The 19,790-nt window shown below is 43.6% G+C and overlaps 1 protein-coding gene across 4 annotated transcripts in view; it reads left to right on the plus strand.

Moving 5' to 3' along the window:
• Dennd5a (DENN domain containing 5A) overlaps window positions 1–19,790 on the plus strand; it is a 76,471-nt gene that overhangs the window by 48,639 nt on the left and 8,042 nt on the right. For all 4 annotated transcript variants that reach the window (XM_057778017.1, XM_057778014.1, XM_057778016.1 and 1 more), the window contains 6 exons: window positions 574–667; window positions 5,741–5,872; window positions 10,206–10,358; window positions 12,643–12,727; window positions 15,375–15,459; window positions 15,859–15,987. In XM_057778017.1, coding sequence (XP_057634000.1) covers window positions 574–667; window positions 5,741–5,872; window positions 10,206–10,358; window positions 12,643–12,727; window positions 15,375–15,459; window positions 15,859–15,987 — 678 coding nt within the window. The remainder of the gene's footprint in view (window positions 1–573; window positions 668–5,740; window positions 5,873–10,205; window positions 10,359–12,642; window positions 12,728–15,374; window positions 15,460–15,858; window positions 15,988–19,790) is intronic.

Below are 19,790 nucleotides of genomic sequence, written 5' to 3' on the forward strand. Positions count from 1 at the left end.
AGTAAACCCTAGAGATGCTCCAACCTAACTACCAAGTGGAGTAACTGGTGGCATCCAGAGTCTAAGCTAGAGTGGTTACTTGAACAAGACCCAAACTATGCAGGCGCCAAGAGTGTCTGTCAATGTTTGTCTCCACTGTACAAATTTAAGATAACTGTATTCCCAGGACTCGGAGGCAGCCAGGCTGCAGGTGGGTTAAAACAGCCTCATATCTGAACCCCATATAAATTGGAGATAAAGTGGATAACGTGGCCGGATGGTTCTTTACTTTTGGAGATGAGTATCTGTAGCCCAGACAGCTTTGTATCTGCACATGAAGTTTGGTAGATATTTCAAGACAAATTCTCTCTTAGTTTTTGGAGCGTGCTCCCTCTTTGTAGCTGCTTGTCCCTAAGGACTTCATATTGCCTCCACCAACTGCTCAGACATTCTCTTTCTCTTTTGAAAGTTGGCTTTACTTTTTAGTCGCTTTTTTTTTTCTATTTTGAGACAGGGTCTCTCACTGTGTAGACCAGGTTGGCTTAGAACTCATAGTGTAGTAGATATTCTTAATGGCCTCTTTGATATTGTCAGGTGGACAAAAAGGAACGCCCCTGCCCAGTGGAGGCGGAAAGACCGGCAAAAGCAGCACACAGAACACCTGCGCTTGGACAATGACCAGAGAGAGGTATGACACCTTGTGAACGACTAGGACTCCTCCTGCTCTCACGCCCCACTCGCCTTTTGTGTGCTCTACCAGCAGTGGTCTTTCTCCACAGAGAAGACCTTAAGTGTGGACCTTGTATGTTCTCTCTGCTAACTCCCTGCTGAGTGTAATACAAACCTCAGAAGATGGTAGGCTGAAACTTCAGAGAAATGCCTTTAAAATTAGGACTTCTTGTATGTTAGGAAAGGAGCTAATTTTATTAAAATATAATGGAGGAAAGTGAACTGGGGTGAGTTCTGTGACTCTGAGTCTGAAGGTGGAGGACGTTTTCCCTATGTCTTAGTTCTCTTGCTGATTTGACACAGTCCAGAATGGAGGCGGGGAAGTCAGTGCCTTGATTAGGTTGTCCTGTAAGCATGTCTGTGGGGGATTATCTTGATTACCTTAATTGATGTGGGAAGATCCTTTTGCTGTGGGTGACAGCATTCCCTGGGTGGGGGATCCTGAATCGTATGAGAGGAGAGAGCAAACCTAGGACCAGCCTGCATGCATCCTTGCTCTCTGCTGATTGTGGATATGATGAGATCAGCTCCCTCAGGTCCTGCTGCTGGGACCTCCTGTATGATAAACTGTGGTGTACATCTGTGAGCCCAAATCAATACTTTGTACCTAAGTTGCTCTTGTCAGGATATTTTATTGCAGCAATAGAGAAGAATGGAGATTGTGGACCTGGCTTTATTTTTGCCCCCTATGTGGATAAGGAGATGTAGTGGCATTTCAATTGTATTTTATTTTATTTTTTTTTTTTTTTTGGTTTTTCGAGACAGGGTTTCTCTGTAGCTTTGGAGCCTATCCTGGAACTCCCTCTGTAGACCAGGCTGGTCTCGAACTCACAGAGATCCGCCTACCTCTGCCTCCCGAGTGCTGGGATTAAAGGCGTGCGCCACCACCGCCCGGCTTCAATTGTATTTTAATAATTAAAGACTACCTGAAGATCTGAGAGTAAAACAGTCACACTGGTCAGCCTTACAGACCAGGTAATGGTAACACACACCTTTAGTCCCAGTAGCCACAATGACATGCACCTTTAATTCCAGTAGCTACACTAGTTGCCGTAGAAACCGGGCAGTGATTGCCTTTAATCCCCACACTAGAGAGGATTATTATTATTATTATTATTATTTTTTTTTTTTTTTGGTTTTTCGAGACAGGGTTTCTCTGTGGTTTTGGAGCCTGTCCTGGAACTAGCTCTTGTAGACCAGGCTGGTCTCGAACTCACAGAGATCCACCTGTCTCTGCCTCCCAAGTGCTGAGATTAAAGGCGTGCGCCACCACCGCCCGGCCTACTAGAGAGGATTATAAAATAGGAGGAAACAGCTCTCAACACACAGTCTCATTCTGAGATTCCTGGAGGCAGGATTGCCACTTTCAGACTAAGGTGGCTGGTTGCTTTGCTTTTCAGATCTTTAGGTTGAACCCCAGTTTCTCTCTCTGAGCTTTTATTAATCATGCTTCAAGGAGAGGGAGGGATAGTGTCTTACTTAGTTATTATTCTGATTTGAAGAGATGTCATGACTAAGGCAGCTCTTATAAAAGAAGGCTTTTAATTGTGAACTTGTGTACAGTTTCAGAGGGTTGATCCAGTGTGGTGAGGGCCATGGTGGTAGGTGGGCAGGTATGGTGCTGGAGCGATAGCTCAGAGTTTACATCCTGATCTTCAGAGAAAGAAGAAGGGGGTGGGGAGAGAGCCCAGATTGGGCTTTTGAAACCTCAAGTCCACCGCCAGTGACATTCTTCCTCCAACAGGGCCCTACTACCTAACCCATGGTTCTTAAGCTGTGGTCGTGACCTCTTTGGGTTGGGGGTTGTACATCAGATATCTTGCATATCAGATATTTACATTATGATTCCTAACAGTAGCAAAATTACAATTATGAAGTAGCAACAAAAATAATCTTATGGTTGGGGGTCACTACAACATGAGGAGCTATATTAAAGGGCCACAGCATTAGGAAGGTTGAGAAACCCTGTCCTGACCCCTCTCAAAAAGTTCCACTGATTAGGAACCAAGCATTCAAACATAGGAACCTATGGGATCATCTTCATTTAAACCATCACAGTGGTATTGCAGATTATTGGATTTATTTCCTGAATCCTTTCTGCTGCAAGCTGAGTTACTGCTTCTTAGCATAGTCTCTAGTTTTAAACTAGCTGAAGACCATGCTTTAGATTTGTTGCGAAGCCTTTCAGGAACTTTGTGATTTTTCATTTTAAACCAATAAAATTCAGTCAGGAAGACTATTTTCATGTGTATCTAGCACCTCAGTAAGTTGGAAAATAGCTTGTTTTTTTGACTTTTTTAAACTTTCTTTTTATTTATTCTTTGTGTCTTTTACATCATACATCTCCATTTCATTAATTTTCCTGTCCCTTCATATCTGCCCTCTGCCTTTGCAACCTTTCCCCCAAAATAAACTAAAATTTAAGAGAGGGGAAAAAAAAAGAAAAACCAGTCTTATCATGGAAGCGATTGTATGACATAGTGAGTCATGCATTAAACCCTTTTATCCATACATTTTTCCTTTTTTTTTTTAAAACTTATTTTTACTCTTTGCAAGTGTTCATTGCAGAGTCATTGGTCTGGTTCGAGGCCTCTGGTTTCTGCTACACTATCAATGGTGGGCCCTCTCTGAGACTCTTTTTGGATATCCTGTTCTTCCCTGTTTGTGGAGATCTTGGAGCCTGCAGCTTTGGGTCTGCAAGACTGGTCCTTTCACATGCTTCTTCAGATCACAGATGAGTGGGTGTTGAGGTGGGCCAACTTGTAGCACACTGGTTCTGAGCCTGAGTAGTTAGTTGCAGGGTTTGTCAGCCCTTCAGGGTGGCGTTCTCCTGCATTGCCCTGGCTAGTTCACTCCTTGCAGTGATGAGCAAGGGGCAGCACTAGTTCCCCTGCTTCCATGTCCCCAGGGTCAGTTCTTCCACATCTACACCCTCAGGGCCAGCTCTACTAGGCATGGCATAGGGGCCGCTTTTCCAAGTGCTGCAGCTGATGAGGGGAGGGACAACTCTCCTGCTCTTATGACCTCAGTGGCAGCTCTCCTACATGCCTCAGCCATTGATGAACTGGGGGGAGGAGAATCTCTCTCCTACCCATGTTGCCACCTGACAGATGAGTAATTGGGACAGCTCTCCCATGCTCACAACTTCTGGGCTGGCTCATCCACACCTCCATCAACAGGACTGGCTCTATTGTGCTGCCCAGACAAGGTGTGGGGCCTGCTCTCTTGGTGGGGAGCAGGGACAGTTCTCCCACTTGCCTCAGATGTTGGTGACTGTGCTGCTGTGTGACAGATGAGTAATGGGCACGACTCTCCCATGCTCAAAGCTCTGGGGCTGACTCACTCTTGGCTGTTTTTTAAAGAAGTAAATGAAAACTTAGAAGGCTGATTGTATCTCAGTGCTAAGAACACTTGTCTTATGGGGTAGGCTGATTGTACCTCAGCGCTAAGAACACTTGTCTTATGGGGTAGGCTGATTGTATCTCAGTGCTAAGAACACTTGTCTTATGGGGTAGGCTGATTGTACCTCAGCGCTAAGAACACTTGTCTTATGGGGTAGGCTGATTGTACCTCAGCGCTAAGAACACTTGTCTTATGGGGTAGGCTGATTGTACCTCAGCGCTAAGAACACTTGTCTTATGGGGTAGGCTGATTGTACCTCAGTGCTAAGAACACTTGTCTTATGGGGTAGGCTGATTGTATTTCAGCGCTAAGAACACTTGTCTTATAGGGTAGGCCACTAGAGTTTCACCCCAGCACCACAAAGCAATTTTTTGAAAAATTTAAGGTATAGTTATGAAATTGTTACTGCTGGTCTATAAATTATGCTTAGACTTTTGTGCTGTTGGGATAGGTTAATTGATACTGATGTTCTAAATCTCTCACCCCATCTTCTGCCACACTTCAGTTCTGTTTTTAGCTGCGTTTGTTGTTCTGTTGGTTAGAATCACTGACTGGGGTGAGCATCTGACATACTAAGATGACGAGGAGGCGGCCGTTTCCTCAGAGTAGAGACAGGTACACAAGTAAATCAAGTAGAAAAATCTTTTGAAGGAGCCATGTGAAGGGCAGATCCTCTCACAATCACTGGTGAGAGGATGTGAAGATTATTTTTAGTGGGATAATCAACAAACAACTATTTGGAGGAGGAGCCAGTGTCTGTTGAGGCCTTAGGGCTTAGTAGTTTTGTTACAGAGAAAGAACACTTGCAAGTAGAGGACAGGACCTAAAGCTGTGTGTTACATAAAGCAGGCTGTGGAAGGCTTTTGGAGGAGAGAAACAGAGAGAGAGAGGGATAGATAGCCAGTTAGGAGGCAGATAGCAGTTGGCAGTAGGGGTAGATTAATGGGTCAGAACATAAAATGGACAGGGTTGTGGTGCTAGAGATAATATGGAGGGGAGGCAATATTAGGATAAAATGCTGGTCATAAACCTGAGATGTCAAGAATGCCCATATAATATATGAAATTGATGTGGACTCTGTATTAAAACAGCATACAAAGAAACAGCAACATGCTGTAGAAGAGTAGAAAGTATGGTTGTTTCCTTAGCTCCTGATTTAGCAAGATTAAGACAAATAAATCCTTTCATCATGGTGGATGAAACAATTATCACAGTCACATTGCGGTTTGATTGGATTTGTTCAGTGAGCTGTGTATGCAGTAGCAGGCGTGTCCAACCTGTGAACTCCTGACTACTTGCTCCCTGGGATGCAGCCTAACGTAAAACATTGTGGAATCAGTTTGTTTACTTATTGTGATCTGTAACTCCACTGCAGGATTCTTAGGTACAAACTTTGTTGAGGACAATATCATGTCATAATGTCAAAAAGTTGAACATGCCTGCTAGTATGTATACATGCACTGTGCACAAGAACACTTGTATAAGTCCCTCTTGTGACTTTAAATCAAAGGTAATTTATTATACCTGGTCAGCAAAACCAGAAATTGTATTATTTTGGTTTTTCCCTTTAGTGCAAGAATGGTTTCTGTACATGGACATAAAAGGTCTTTGCTTTTTCTGTTTGATGTAGAAGTACATCCAGGAAGCCAGGAATATGGGCAGCACCATCCGTCAGCCCAAACTGTCCAACCTCTCTCCGTCAGTCATCGCCCAGACCAACTGGAAGTTTGTAGAAGGCCTGCTGAAGGAATGCCGCAACAAGGTGAGCTGTGGACACCTGCGTGCTGCTGCTCCCTTGGCAGCAAAACGGAGATTATTGCTTGGCTCCAAGCACTCCTTTTTTTAGTTAAAAAATGTGTGTGTGTGTGTTTTGAGACAGGGTTTCTCTTTGTATCCCTGAAACTCTCTCTGTAGTCCAGGCTGGCCTCAAACTCACAGAAAACTGCCTGCCTCTGCCTCGTGAGTGCTAGGATTAAAGGTGTGCACCACTACCGCCCAACTAAAGTCAGGACAGCTTTGTAAGTCACTTCTCTCCTTCCCTCTTCATGTGGTTTCTGATGTTCGAACTCCTATGGTCAGGTTTGCTTGGCAGGCCATCTGACTGGCTCCACTCCTTATATAATGGGATAATACTAACCTTAAAATCTTGTGGCCTTATTAATTATTACAGATTGCTTTGCATATGTGGAAATGTTTTTGTGTCTCTGTTGTGATCTGATAGCAATCACTTTTCATGTCTGAAAATAGTTTGTGGGATTCTTATTCCATGTTAACTCAGCGTTTGTTGTTATTCAGTTTAAGCTTTGTGGTTTGGATGTTTTTCTCAATACCAAAAGAAAGATTAATTTTTAATATTTAAGTTATAAATGTAATATAGTTGGGAAGATGCTTGTTCATTCCCAGCCACTTAGACCCGAAATAATCACTCAGAAACTTTATTATTTGCAATACTGTTTGGCCAATAGCTTAAGTGTATTGCTAGCTAGCTCTTACATCCTAAACTAACCCATCTCCATTAATCTGTGCATCACCATGAGGTTGTGACCTACTGGCAAAGTTTCAGTGGGCTCCAGCAGAGGCATCTGTCTCCAGTGGCTGCATGGCTTCTCTGACTGACTCCGCCTACTCTCTATATAGCTCTTTCAGCCTGGCTTTATTCTGTGAAGCCATTGGCCGAAAGCAGCTTCTTTATTAACCAATGGCAACAAAATATATTCACAGCATACATCATGCCCCACATCACCTCCCTTTTTCTGTCTAAATAAAAAGGAAGGTTTTAACTTTAACATAGCAAGATTACAGATAACAAAACAGGTATCAAGCAAGAATTATAGTTATAATATTTATATCTACTTTTTTTTATCATAACTAAGGAAAGCTATATCTATTCTTCAACTCCATCAAAGACTCCAGAAAGGTATAGTATTACCTAAGTAAACAGGAAGTGCATTGCAAGCAACTTCTAAAACTCTAGAATTGACAGAGACATATTACTGCCTGAATAGTCACCCAAAGTTCTTCTGTACCATTGGGGCACCCATCTTCAGCCTACAGACTCATGGTATCTGGCAGACTTTTCCATGAAGCAGGAAATTTTGAAGACAATTCCACCTCTATTGGCAGTTTGTCAGTCACTTTGTTCAGGATGTCCGTCAGACTCTTTCATGAAGCAGAAACCCCAAAGGACTGTCTCACCTTCTTTAGGCAGCTTCAGCAGTCGTTTTTCTGTGGGTCCTGCAAGTCTAGTCAAACAGTTCAGGCAAGAGCAGTTTCTTGCCCAAATGGCTAATAAACTCTATGAGGAGCCTCTTCGATACCCATCATCCTCTTGAAGTAGATCGGTGCTGCCAGGAGCAGATGTATCTCATTGTCATGAAAAGTCCTAAGTTCTTTTTTTTTTCTGTTTGTTTTTTGCTTTTGGAGACAGGGTTTCTCTGTAGCTTTGGGGCCTGTCCTGGAACTAGCTTTTGTAGGCCAGGTTGGCCTCGAACTCACAGAGATCCGCCTGCCTCTGCCTCCTGAGTGCTGGGATTAAAGGCATGTGCCACTACTGCCCAGCTTCCTAAGTTCTTAAAACATTTTAAATGCCATATTTTGTAGTCTTTTAAAGATTTGAAGATTATCTAACTGAAATATATCTCTATATATCTAGAAAACCTAACTAACATGACAAGCTTGACTATTATAGATGACTAATTATTAACCTATATTTCTTAATTTTACATTTTTAAATGAGTTGTATAAACACAATACCTTAATTAAGAGCAGAAGTATACATATAACAAAATTATATTGATACAATGTAATTTCTTTCTCTTTTTTTTTGTATTTAAAAAAATTTTAAGATAGGGTTTTTCTGTGTATCCCTGACTGTCCTGGAACTTACTCTGTAGATCAGGATGGCCTCAAACTCAGAGATTTGCTGTGTCTGCCTCCTGAGTGCTAGAATTAAAGGCATGTGCTACCACTGCCTGGTCTATAAATGTAATTTATAATAAAAAATCCTTTTTTTATACTATCATAATTTTTAGGACAACTCAGATGTTTATTCTCTGCTGCATCCTGATAGTTATTAGTGAAATTAGAAGAAATTCTTACTTTAAGAAAGTTGGGCTGGAGAGATAGCTCAGTGGTTTTTAAATCCACTGAACAAGAGTAATCATTACCCAGATTTTTGGACCAAATTAAGCAAGCTTTATTTTTCTGTCACACAGGGCTATCTCCCTAAAGCAGGGTTCAAGAAAATAGCATTGCCGGGCGGTGGTGGCGCACGCCTTTAATCCCAGCACTCGGGAGGCAGAGGCAGGCGGATCTCTGTGAGTTCGAGACCAGCCTGGTCTACAAGAGCTAGTTCCAGGACAGGCTCCAAAACCACAGAGAAACCCTGTCTCGAAAAACCAAAAAAAAAAAAGAAAAAAAAAAGAAAATAGCATTGAACATAGGAGAAGGTGATGTTTATATTAGCCCCCAAACTGCAGGACTATGGGGTTTTCAAGGGTTTTGGTTACATAGTAATTTGGCAGAACATTTCAAAATTATTTGGTAGAACATCATATCAGGGTGGAGATTAGGGCATAGGGTGGGGAATATGTCAAATTTCAGAAAATGGGTCAAAATATGGTCTACTCTAAGTTTCATAGAAAGCAAGAATGAACTTATTTTGACCTTGTAACAAAATTTCTTTTAATCTTAAGATGGAGTCAGGCTGGTTCATCAGGTGAAGACTCAGACTGCCAAGCCATCTGATTTCACACATGTACCGTAGCACTTATGCATGCGCTGTCTCTCTCTCTCCTCTCTTACACACACACACACACACACACACACACACACACACACACACCACTAAAAACTTAAAAACAAACAAACAAACCTAGATTAAGCAGGGCATGGTGGTGTGCAACCTTTATTTTAGTCTTAGCATCTTAGCCCTGAAGAGGTAGAGGCAGGCAGATCTCTGAGTTTGAGGCCAGTCTAGTTTACATAGATCCTGTTTCAAAAACAAATACAAAAAGCTGATTTATCAGAATTGACATTTTAAATTCAAACTTTTTTAATTTCAAGATTTTATTTATTTATTAATTTTTTTTAGGTTTATTGTATTTTGTACGAGTACTTTGCCTGCATTTATCTGTGCACCACATGCATGCCTGGTGCCTAAAGAAGTGGTGAGCCTCCGTGTGGGTGCTAGGAATTGAACCTGGGTCCTTTGCAAGAACCAGTACTCTTCAACACTAAGCCAGCTCTTTAGCCCAGGATTTTATTTTTTTAATTATGTGTGTGTGTCTCCTTGATTGTGTGTGCTTGAATGCAGCTTCCCTCAGATGCCAGAATCCGGTAACAGTTCCCCTGCAGCTTGAGCTACAGGCTGTTGTGATCTGTCCAGTATAGGTTCTGGGACTGAGCCCGAGCCCATACCTTAGCCCTCTTACAGGAGCAGTATAGGCTCTTAACCCTGAGCTATTTTTTTTTCCAGCCCCTAAGTTAAAAAAAAATTGTTTTAAACTGACAGTTGGTTCTGAGTTACTTGTGATTCTCCCATATGTTTCCTTTCCTGCCCTCGAGAACATTGTTGATACAGTTCTTGAAAGGGTTCATGTTTCTCAATCATCTTTGACATTGATGATGTTGTTACATATTTACAATAAGCATTTACAGAGTTTTACCTGGAATTATACTCAATAACTTCTTGTCTCCTTGAGGATTATTTCAGATTATTTCTAGGTTATACGTGTGCTTGAAGGTTTGTTCAGCACATTTATTCAGTGAGAATGGGAGAATATCAGATGTGGGCATGAATAAAGGATTTTATTCAACTCTTTTCATCTCATAAAGGCAAAGGCTTGACTCCAGAGTGATGAACTCCCTTACTAGAGTTACGTGCTGGTAGCTGTGTTTTTTACCTCCTCTTTCCTGGACTTTGAAAGCTTGCACTCCCCATACCTGACCTATATGTCAGTAAATACACTGTCCCTGGGGCTTCTTCATCTTGTCCTTCCTAGCCCAGCACATGTGCCTTGCAGGGTGCCATAACCCTCTGCGACCGTGTGTGGTTCTACTCACTGTAGGGCTCTGTCCTGCTTTCCCATTCCTAGACCAAGAGGATGCTGGTAGAGAAGATGGGCCGAGAGGCTGTGGAGCTGGGGCACGGAGAGGTGAACATCACTGGTGTGGAAGAGAACACCTTGATTGCCAGCCTCTGTGACCTTCTGGAAAGGATCTGGAGCCATGGGCTGCAGGTGAAACAGGTAATGGTCTAGCTTCTGGTTTCACTTACTAGTTTCCCCTTCCCAGTGCTTCTTGAGCTTATTAACACTCTGTAGCCCTTTAGTACACCTTATGTGGTGACCCTCTGCCATAAATTTTTTTTGCTACTTCATTACTGTGATTTTGCTACTTTTATGAGTCATAAGATAAATATCTGAAATGCAGAATCTCTATTTGTCCCCTGTGGAAAGGTCGTTTGATTCCCCCCTCGAGGGGTCTCGACCCACAGGTTGAGAACTGTTGCCCCTTACTATCTGTCTAGCTTGGGTGGCTTTAAAGGTGGAACAAAGTGCTTCCAGAATGAGCTATAAGACAGCTAAACAAATGTGAATTCAGCTTTTTTCCTTAAGAATAAACTTTATACTTCTGTGTTTTTTAAAACTTTAAAAATGTCGTCTTTCTTGGGATTAAGCTGCAGGTCAGCTTGGTGGCTTCTGTAGCTGTTGGCTGTGTCTGAGGTAGAGAGGGTGAGCCTGAGCTCAGGAAGCACCAGGCTCGCACTGGTCTTAGAGCCCTAGTAGAAACGAGGCTCTCACTGAAGGGTAAACATCTCCCTCAGGAGGAGCTGAGTAGGTTGTTTTTGTTTTTTTGTTTTTTTGCCACATAATTCTCAGAGAATTTCCTTATTTCAGTGATGCACTTTTAAGTGGGAGTCAAAGTAGCATCTTTTTTAAATGTATTTGTTTTGAAGCAGGGTCTCATGTAGTCCAGGCTGGCTTTGAACTCTGTACGCATCCAAGAGTAACCTTGAACTCCTGATCCTCCCAAGTGGTATTACAGACGGGTACCACCCCTGGCTGGAGCAGTGCTAGGAATCATATCCAGGGTTTCAATGTGTGCTAAGCAAGCTCTCCACCATTTGACCTGTATCCCCAGCCCTTTATGTTCTTAATTTTTTTATGAGGGGGTGGTGTTGTTTCTTGAGAAAGTGTTTCTCTGTGTAGCCCTAGCTATCCTAGAACACACTCTGTATACCAGGCTGGCCTCAGACTCAGAGATCTGCCTACCTCTGCCTCCCAAGTGCTGGGATTAAAGATGTGTGCCGCCACTGCCCGGCATTTTTTATTTTCTTCTTGAGACAGTGTCTCTCTGTGTAGCCCTTGCTGTCCTTGGATATCTGATCCTTACGCCTCCACCTCTGGAGTGTAGAAATTATAGGCATGGATTGCTACAATGGGGATTTATGTGGTACTGCCTTGGTGTCTGCTGGGCAAGCACTCTACCAGCTGAGCCACATCCACAGCACTGAGATAGTGCTGTCCTAGTAGTAAGTGCTGAGATATGATAGCATCTATCATTACCTTCATTAAATACAAAACAAAAACTTTGTAAGAGTATTATAAATTCTGTTACTAACATAATACATACTATATTTTTTATCAACCACATAGGAACATGACCATGAATCTGAAATATTTGTCATCTGTGATAGTTATGAAGGCTGGGGAGATGGCTCAGTTGGTAAAATGCTTGCTGTACAAGCCTGATGACCTGAGTCCAGTCTCCAGAACTCCTGTAAAAAAAGCTAATGGTGGTGAGTGCCCATGAGGAGGAGAGGCAGGCTCACTGGACAGCCAGTACTTGATGAACTCCAGGTCAGTGAGAGAACCTGTCTTAAAAAAACAAGGTGGGGCTGGGCAGTGGTGGCGCATTCACTCAGGAGGCAGAGGCAAGCAGATATCTGTGAGTTTGAGGCCAGCCTGGTCTACAGAGTGAGTTCCAGGATAGCCAAGACTGTTTCACAGAGAAACCTTGTCTCGAAAAACCAAAACCAAAACAAAACAAAACATCTCCCAAGATGAAATTGGGCATGGTGGCATATAATTCCCACACTCAGGAGGCAGAGGCAAGAGAATCCCTGTGAGTTTGAGGCCAGCCTGACTTATTCATCCCAACCTGCAACAAAGGGCAAGAATGCCTTTAAATATAATAGGAAGTTTAGAAGCTGTTTATAGACTCTCATAGGCTAGGCATATGTTCTGTGGGCAAGAGCTGACTTACCTCCACCAGAGCATTTAAAGATTGTCTTTTACTTTCTTAATCATGGGTCCTTTCCATGCCTTTTGTATTTCAGTTGGTAACCAACCATTTCAGCTTGTTGTTCTCTTTTGTTCTGTCTCTCCTGGATTTTAGTAGAAGATGATTTGTGTACATTGTGTGTGTTTGAGGGAATTGAAACCAGACGCAGCACTAATACTTGTAGCAAAAGCTGCTGTTTGCATGCTGAACGTCATAACAGCTGTTCATCCCTCCCATTGGTTCCAGGGGAAATCAGCTTTGTGGTCTCACCTGTTACATTATCAGGAAAACCGGCAGAGAAAACTCACATCGGGAAGCCTCAGTACCTCAGGTAAGGCCTTCTGTTCACCTGCCCCTCGCTGGAATGATCTCGATTTCCCTGTCCAGGCCAGTGACGCTTTGGCTTTGAATGTTTTCTGTTTTAAAGATAAAGTCACCTGGCTGGAGAGATCTCAGCTCAATAGTTAAAGAGTGTTTGCTGTGGTGTTGGAGAGAGGCGGCTCAGTGGTCAGGAGCACTTGCCACTCTTCCAGAGGACCTGGGTTGGGTTCCCAGCACCCACATGGTTGCTCACAGCATATGCGGCTCCGGTTCTGGGGGACCTACACCCTTTTTTTCGGGCATGAATGCAGTGTGCATATGTACAGACAGGCAGTCAAGGCAATTGTACACATAAAAGAAAAATAAAATCTTTTTTATAAAAAAAGTGCTCCTTGTTATTGCAGAGAACTAGAGTTCAATTCCCAGCACCCATGTTGGGTAGATCACAACCTGTAACTAGATTTCCAGGGGCTCAAACATCCTCTTCTGGTCTCCATGGATACTCAAACACAGTGTAACCCCCCACCCCCATACACTCATACACACAAATAAAAATAAAATAAATCATTTTTAAAAAATGGAGTTCCCAGGCTAACCAAACGACTGTACCACTGCAAAACAGGTTTGCTTTCATTATCTATTAGTAGACCCCATTATTTTATTTTCTGTTTTTTTCTGAGATGGGGTTTCTCTGTAACTTTGGAGCCTGTCCTGGAACTCACTCTGTACACCAGACTGGCCTCAAACTCAGAGATCCACCTACTTCTGCCTCCCAAGTGCTGGGATTAAAGGTGTGCGCCACCATTGTCCTGCTTTTTTTTTTCCTTAAGATTTATTTCTATATATAGCCAGGCAGTGTTAGGAGGAGTGGAGACACAGAGAAGAGAGGAGGACTACCTTGAGGAGAGGTGTTGGAGATGGTGTGGGAGAAGGAGGAGGCTTCTGCAGAGATGGTCAGCAGGGTGCCCTCTTTGCTTCTCTGAGCTAGCAGGTTTTTACCTCAACATCTGGCTCCTGAGTCTTTATTGGTAAATTCAAACGATTGCGATTTTGTTAAAACAACAGATTCTCTAGAAGATCAGCCAGTGCTCTTTCTTAACTGCTTAGCTTTCTCTCTAGATCCATCTCCACCCTGCAAAACAAAACAAAAGCAAACACAACCTGTAGTTTGTAAGGGACTACAGGGATCATCTAGTCCAGCTGTTTACTTTATGAGAAAAAACCTGAAGTCCCAAAAGGAACAGGATGTTTATAAGATCATCAACTAAGTTAATACAAAAGTCTAGCTTGGGAGCAGATTTCTGTCTACTCATCTAGGGTCCTTCATGCCATCCTGAAGCATTTCTTCCCACATGTATACTGGTTCCTTTACAACTCTTTTTATGTCCTCTTTTCCTCCTCCTTGCCAGAGGGAATTTAGGGCTTTCTTTCTTTTTTTTTTTTTTTTCTTTTTTTTTCTTCTAATTTTGGCTCTTTGAGACAGGGCTCTGTGTAGCCCTGGCTGTCCTGGAATTTGCTCTGTAGAGTAGACCAGACTGGCCTTGAACTCAGAGATCTGCCTGCCTCTGAGATTAAAGGTATGCACCACCACTGCCTGGCTTTTATTTATTTTTAAACAACAAGATTTCATTGTGTTTCCCCGGCTGACCTGGAATTTGCTATGTAGACCAGATGGCCTCAAACTCACTGAGATCCATCTGCTTTTGCCTCCCCAGTGCGGGGACTAAAGGTGTGTTCACACCATGTCCAATCAGCTATTCTTAATGGTAAAGGTAAGTTAAATGGAATTTTAAAAAATGGACATGAACTTCATGCCCTTGACTTTCAGGTAGCTCTGGATGTAGGTAGATAATTGGCCAAAGACCAAGGGCAGACATTGTTGAAGTAGCCTCTGAGGTAGTTTGGTGTACTTTGTGGGGGCGTGAGTCTCAGAGTCTTCTCAGGAAGTCTGTGACAGTTACTGCTAAGCAATAAGTTGCAGCAAAATATTCTCAACAGCTTGGTGATGGAAATGCTAAGCTTTAAACATAGGGCCTGGCACCAGGTCAGAGGTGTGGCTTCCCTTCTGGAGGTCCTAAGTGTTCTGGAACAGGTTCATTCTGGAACATTCTCTTGGCACTTTTAGAGGCAGGATTGGAAGTGAGTGGTAGCTCCAGGTGGAAGTCCTGCTTTCCTGGGTCATGTTGTGATTGCACACGATGAATTGAGAGCCAGGTCTGTGCTCAAGTCCCTTCTGCCACAAAATCAACTTTGCTGTGACTCACTGTGTTAAGTGGGAAGACTGCACCCTTTTTTGGCTCTCCTGAAAATTATTCAGGAATTAAATAATATGCAAAAATCTAATCTCTAGCCGGCGGTGGTGGCGCACGCCTTTAATCCCAGCACTTGGGAGGCAGAGGCAGGTGAATCTCTGTGAGTTTGAGACCAGCCTGGTCTACAAGAGCTAGTTCCAGGACGGGCTCCAAAGCCACAGAGAAACCCTGTCTCGAAAAACCAAAAAAAAAAAAAAAAAAATCTAATCTCTATTAGAAATTTAAGAATGTTTGTGAATGACTGATTAAGGTATTATGATATACCCCACTGTTTGCTGTAGAATTTGTGATTTGAAACGTGAGAGAGTTGGCTCTTTGGATGCTCAGGTCTCTTTGTTGTTTCAGGAATACTTCTTGATTCAGAACGGAGAAAGTCTGATGCCAGTGCCGTCATGTCTCCCCTGAGGATCTCCCTAATTCAGGATATGAGGTCTGTCTGTGCTCATCTCGTCTCAGCTGTTGCTTGGGTGTGACACTCAACCCACAAGATCTTGGGGCTGTAAAGCTAATTAGGAAGTCTTCATTATTGGTCTTCGTGTAATTTATGAAAAGGTGGTTTCCCTGGTATTCTGGTGAACTGTACCAGGAGAGAAAGAGTACAGGAGAACATTTCACCACCCAAGGGTTTGGAATTAGCCTGGTTTGTTGAAACCTATATTCTCTGATCTTTCTCCTAAATTGTGAGAAATCTGTCTGGCAAAGCCACAAGGGAGAATGAGAGTGGCTCTCTCTCAGGGTTGTTGGGCTGTCTTGTCTACCTTCTTTGGCTCACAGGCGAGGCTATGACAGTGAGTTCATTTTCTACCCCACCCTACACTTTTTCCCTTAGGCACATCCAGAATATTGGGGAAATCAAAACTGATGTGGGAAAGGCCAGAGCATGGGTTCGACTGTCCATGGAGAAGAAGTTACTCTCCAGACACCTGAAGCAGCTTCTTTCAGACCACGAGCTCACCAAGTAAGACCACTCCACTTGGAGGAGAACAGGGTTCCAGGGTTGGCAGGGGATGAAAAGGGGGAGTGCATGTCACTGCAGCAGCGTGCAGCATGTCACTGCAGCAGCGAGCAGCCTGTCACTGCAGCAGCGTGCAGCATGTCACTACAGCAGCGAGCAGTCAGACCCAGGCTGTGGACAAAGTCCCTACATCAGCAGAGGTGTACTGCTTTCTGATCCCACTCCTCTCGGTCTGCATGCCTAAAACCAGTGGGTCCTCCTCTTCTTCCTGGTACCTTTTGGTCATGAGGCATTTTTTTCTTCTGTTTCTTTCCTGTCTCAAGAAGCAAAGGGTTGAAGAATTAAAAGGAGACTTCCAATTTTCACCCCCTTATCTCTTTTCTGAGTCTGCAGTCAACCCAGAACAGCAGTTACATTTGTTTCTTCCTTGACTGAACCTTCCCAGAACTTTCAGATCGCCCCTAGAACCTCTCCCTCCGCACCTCCCACTAGGAGAGGGAGGGAGTCCAAGGTGCTCACACTTCCCAGAGCCACCAAACCCCACAGTTTATGCATCTGTGACCCCCCCCCCCAGACTGTTCCAAACCCAGGAATAAGAGGTCCTTCTTTCTCTGCCTCTCAGATGACTCACCCGTGTCCTTACAGATACATCTGGCTTTTTGTAGCTTGTTGTTGTTGTTAGTGGTGATGGTGGTGGAGATTAAGGACCTTACACAAGCAAGGCAAATGTTGTACTACTTAGCTAGTAAGTCTTCAGCCCCAATCTTATTTTTTTTTAAGCTTTAGCCCTATTAAAGAGGACATTAGCTTAAAATTCACTCAGTATACAGTACTTTCTTACTGATGTTCTGATCCTTAAACTATTCCAGTGACTAGAAAACGAGATTTGCTTTCACAGATTGCATTTCAGCGTATAAGAGAGAGAAAAGAGTACTACATCAGCCGAGTCTCCTGGTGTTAGCCCACATGGCATTGCTATAACAGAATACCCAATGTTGGATATTTTATAAAGAAAAAAAGATTTACTTATTTTACAATAAATGGGATGCTGGAAGTTCATGATCAGGCAGCCACATCTATTCGACCTATGGCCAGGGCTTCCCTGGCTACATTGCAGCACAGAAAAGGTAATCCCCACATGCAGAAGGGACACAGTGCATGGAGTGGTCTCGGTTTATGTTAACCTTCTGCTCTCGTGAGCACTCACTCCACAACCCTGCTGAGAGTGCTGCTCCTCTGGCCCAGGTGCTTGCTTTGAGGTCCTACATTTTAGTATTTTACTTCAATATCACCACACTCGGGCCTTCAGCACATAGGCCTTTTAGGGAGTTCAGTCAAACCATGCCCATCCCGCAGCACCCATCCTGTATCTTTCTCTCCAGTACTCAGGGCTTCAACAACATGCCATGCGTTCCTCTTTGCAGGTGTCTTCCATTGTTCTTGTTCACCGGTGTGATTCTAGTTTCATCCTCTCTCCGTCTACCAATTGCTTTAGGACCTGGTCACAAGTTTTCTTTACCAGATCTTTCTTGGATGCGTGGGCTGTTTGTCCTCATGAGGCATTTGCGATAGCATTTGTTGGTCCCCCTTTACCACTTATATGCTACGTTATCTATTTGTTTGCTGATTATTAAAGTCTGCCTACATTGAGAAGGTGAACTGTGTGCCTTTCCCAGTGCTGTTCTGGCATGTTGCTGAGTATCTAGAAGAAATCAAGCAGTGTCTGTGAAGTGTGTGCCTGACTGCCCGCCCAGGCAGGAACAGAACCGTCTTGGAAGAGTCAGTCTTTAACCTCTGGCATTTTCAGTTAGCTACTAAGACCGTTGGTAGCTTGGAGACCGAAGAAGGTGGAGGGGGCCTTATATTCATGAAATTCATTGAGCCATAAACTCTAGAGGAACAAAGTAACATCCCTGTTCTGAGTCCAGATCTCTTTGACCTCTCTGTGGTGACTTCCTGCTGCTGTGTCGTGCTTCCTTTACCTTGAAACTGCTGTGTGATGTATGGTTGCAATTGTCCTTCTGCTCTTTTATTTTTCCTCCTTAAAAAACTACAGCATTCATTTATTGTGCCAGTGTGTGTGTATGTGTGTGTGCATGTGTGGGTGTGCATGTGTGTGTGTGTAGGTCAGAGGACAACTTCTTGGTGTTAGTTCTGTCCTTTTACCATGTAGGTGTCAGGGTGGAACTCAGATTTCAGACTTGGCAACAGGCCCTTTTACTCACTGAGCCATCTCACCACCCTGCCTCCTGTTTTCTTTCTCCCCCTGCTCTTTGAAGAACGTTGGCTTCAACAGTCTTCCATTCTTTGCGTATGTGCCATTTCTTTGTCTCTGTCTTACTTGCTTTCTCTCACTTGATCTCACCCACTCATGCCTTTAGTCACCTCTGAGCAGGTGACTTCCATCTCTGCCGCTTGTAGCCTTGCCCATTCTTCTGAGCTCCAGTCCTGTATTTATTTCCATTAGACCATAGGAATAACTTGGAGAGAATAAAGCAGGCTTCACATCCCATGGTTAAGTTCCTTCCAGGTTTGCAATGTCATTACTGTTCTCTATGAACATCTTGACATCTTCCCCACTCTCTCCTGACATCCACAGTCAAGAGTAAAGTCAGTTTTGATGCCACTGTTCTGCGCCCTCTAAAGAGGCCGAGTCCTTAGCTCCCACCTTCCCTGGCTCCTTGCTTTTTTTGCTGCTCTGTTTTATTTTAGTCATCATCCTCTTTTCAACCTCCCACCACACCAACTAAAGTTCCTAAAATTGGCCATACTTCCCCTTTACTTCTTTTTTTTTTTTTTTTTTTTTTTTTTTTTGGTTTTCCGAGACAGGGTTTCTCTGTGGTTTTGGAGCCTGTCCTGGAACTAGCTCTTGTAGACCAGGCTGGTCTCGAACTCACAGAGATCCGCCTGCCTCTGCCTCCCAAGTGCTGGGATTAAAGGCGTGCGCCACCACCGCCCCGGCTTCCCCTTTACTTCTAAGGCACAATGTAGAAACCCATTACTTAACAAAGCAAATTGCAAGTCATTAGCCTGAGGGTGTAGGGCCTTCCTTTGTTTTGTTCTGGCCTAACTTTCCAGCTTTATTGCTACTTGATTGGTTCTGGGCTCTCAACTCTAACCACTCTGATTTCTACACTTCCTTTCCGTGATTTAGAACGTCTGTCTGGCGCTGTTCTCTAGCCCCCTCTTTGATGGAGGAGTTACTTTCATTTAATAAAGAAACTGCCTTGGCCCATTTATAGGCCAGCCCTTAGGTGGGTGGAGCCAACAGACAGAATGCTGGGAGAAAGAAGCCGAGTCAGGAGTCATGATTCTCCCACTCCAGACAGACGCAGGTTAAGATCTTCCCTGGTAAGCCAGCTCATGGTGCTACATAGAATATTAGAAATGGGTTAGATCAATATGTAAGAGCTAGCCAATAAGAGGCTGGAACTAATGGGCCAGGCAGTGATTAAAAGAATACAGTTTCCGTGTAATTATTTTGGGGCATAAGCCATGCGGGCGGCCGGGTGCCGGGGACGCAGCCCCGCCGCTCCTATTACAACACCTCTTGATCCGAAAACATTGCGGGACCAAGCTCACTGTTTTTTAAATTCCTAGAAAGATCCTTTCATCTAGTAACTTATTATATGTATTGGCATTTCCCAATAGAGGGCAAGCACTTCCCTTCTTAGGACCTGTGAGTGAGGTATTTCATAGCCTTCTGCAGTTGGTGGTGATTGTAGTGTGGGCAATTAGAATAGTTGTCTCCCTTTTCTCTGTATTTCTCTTTGACAAGGGCCTGAACACTATGCTCTCAGCATCTC

This window comes from Chionomys nivalis, chromosome 8, assembly GCF_950005125.1.
Source record: "Chionomys nivalis chromosome 8, mChiNiv1.1, whole genome shotgun sequence".
NCBI lineage: Eukaryota > Metazoa > Chordata > Mammalia > Rodentia > Cricetidae > Chionomys > Chionomys nivalis.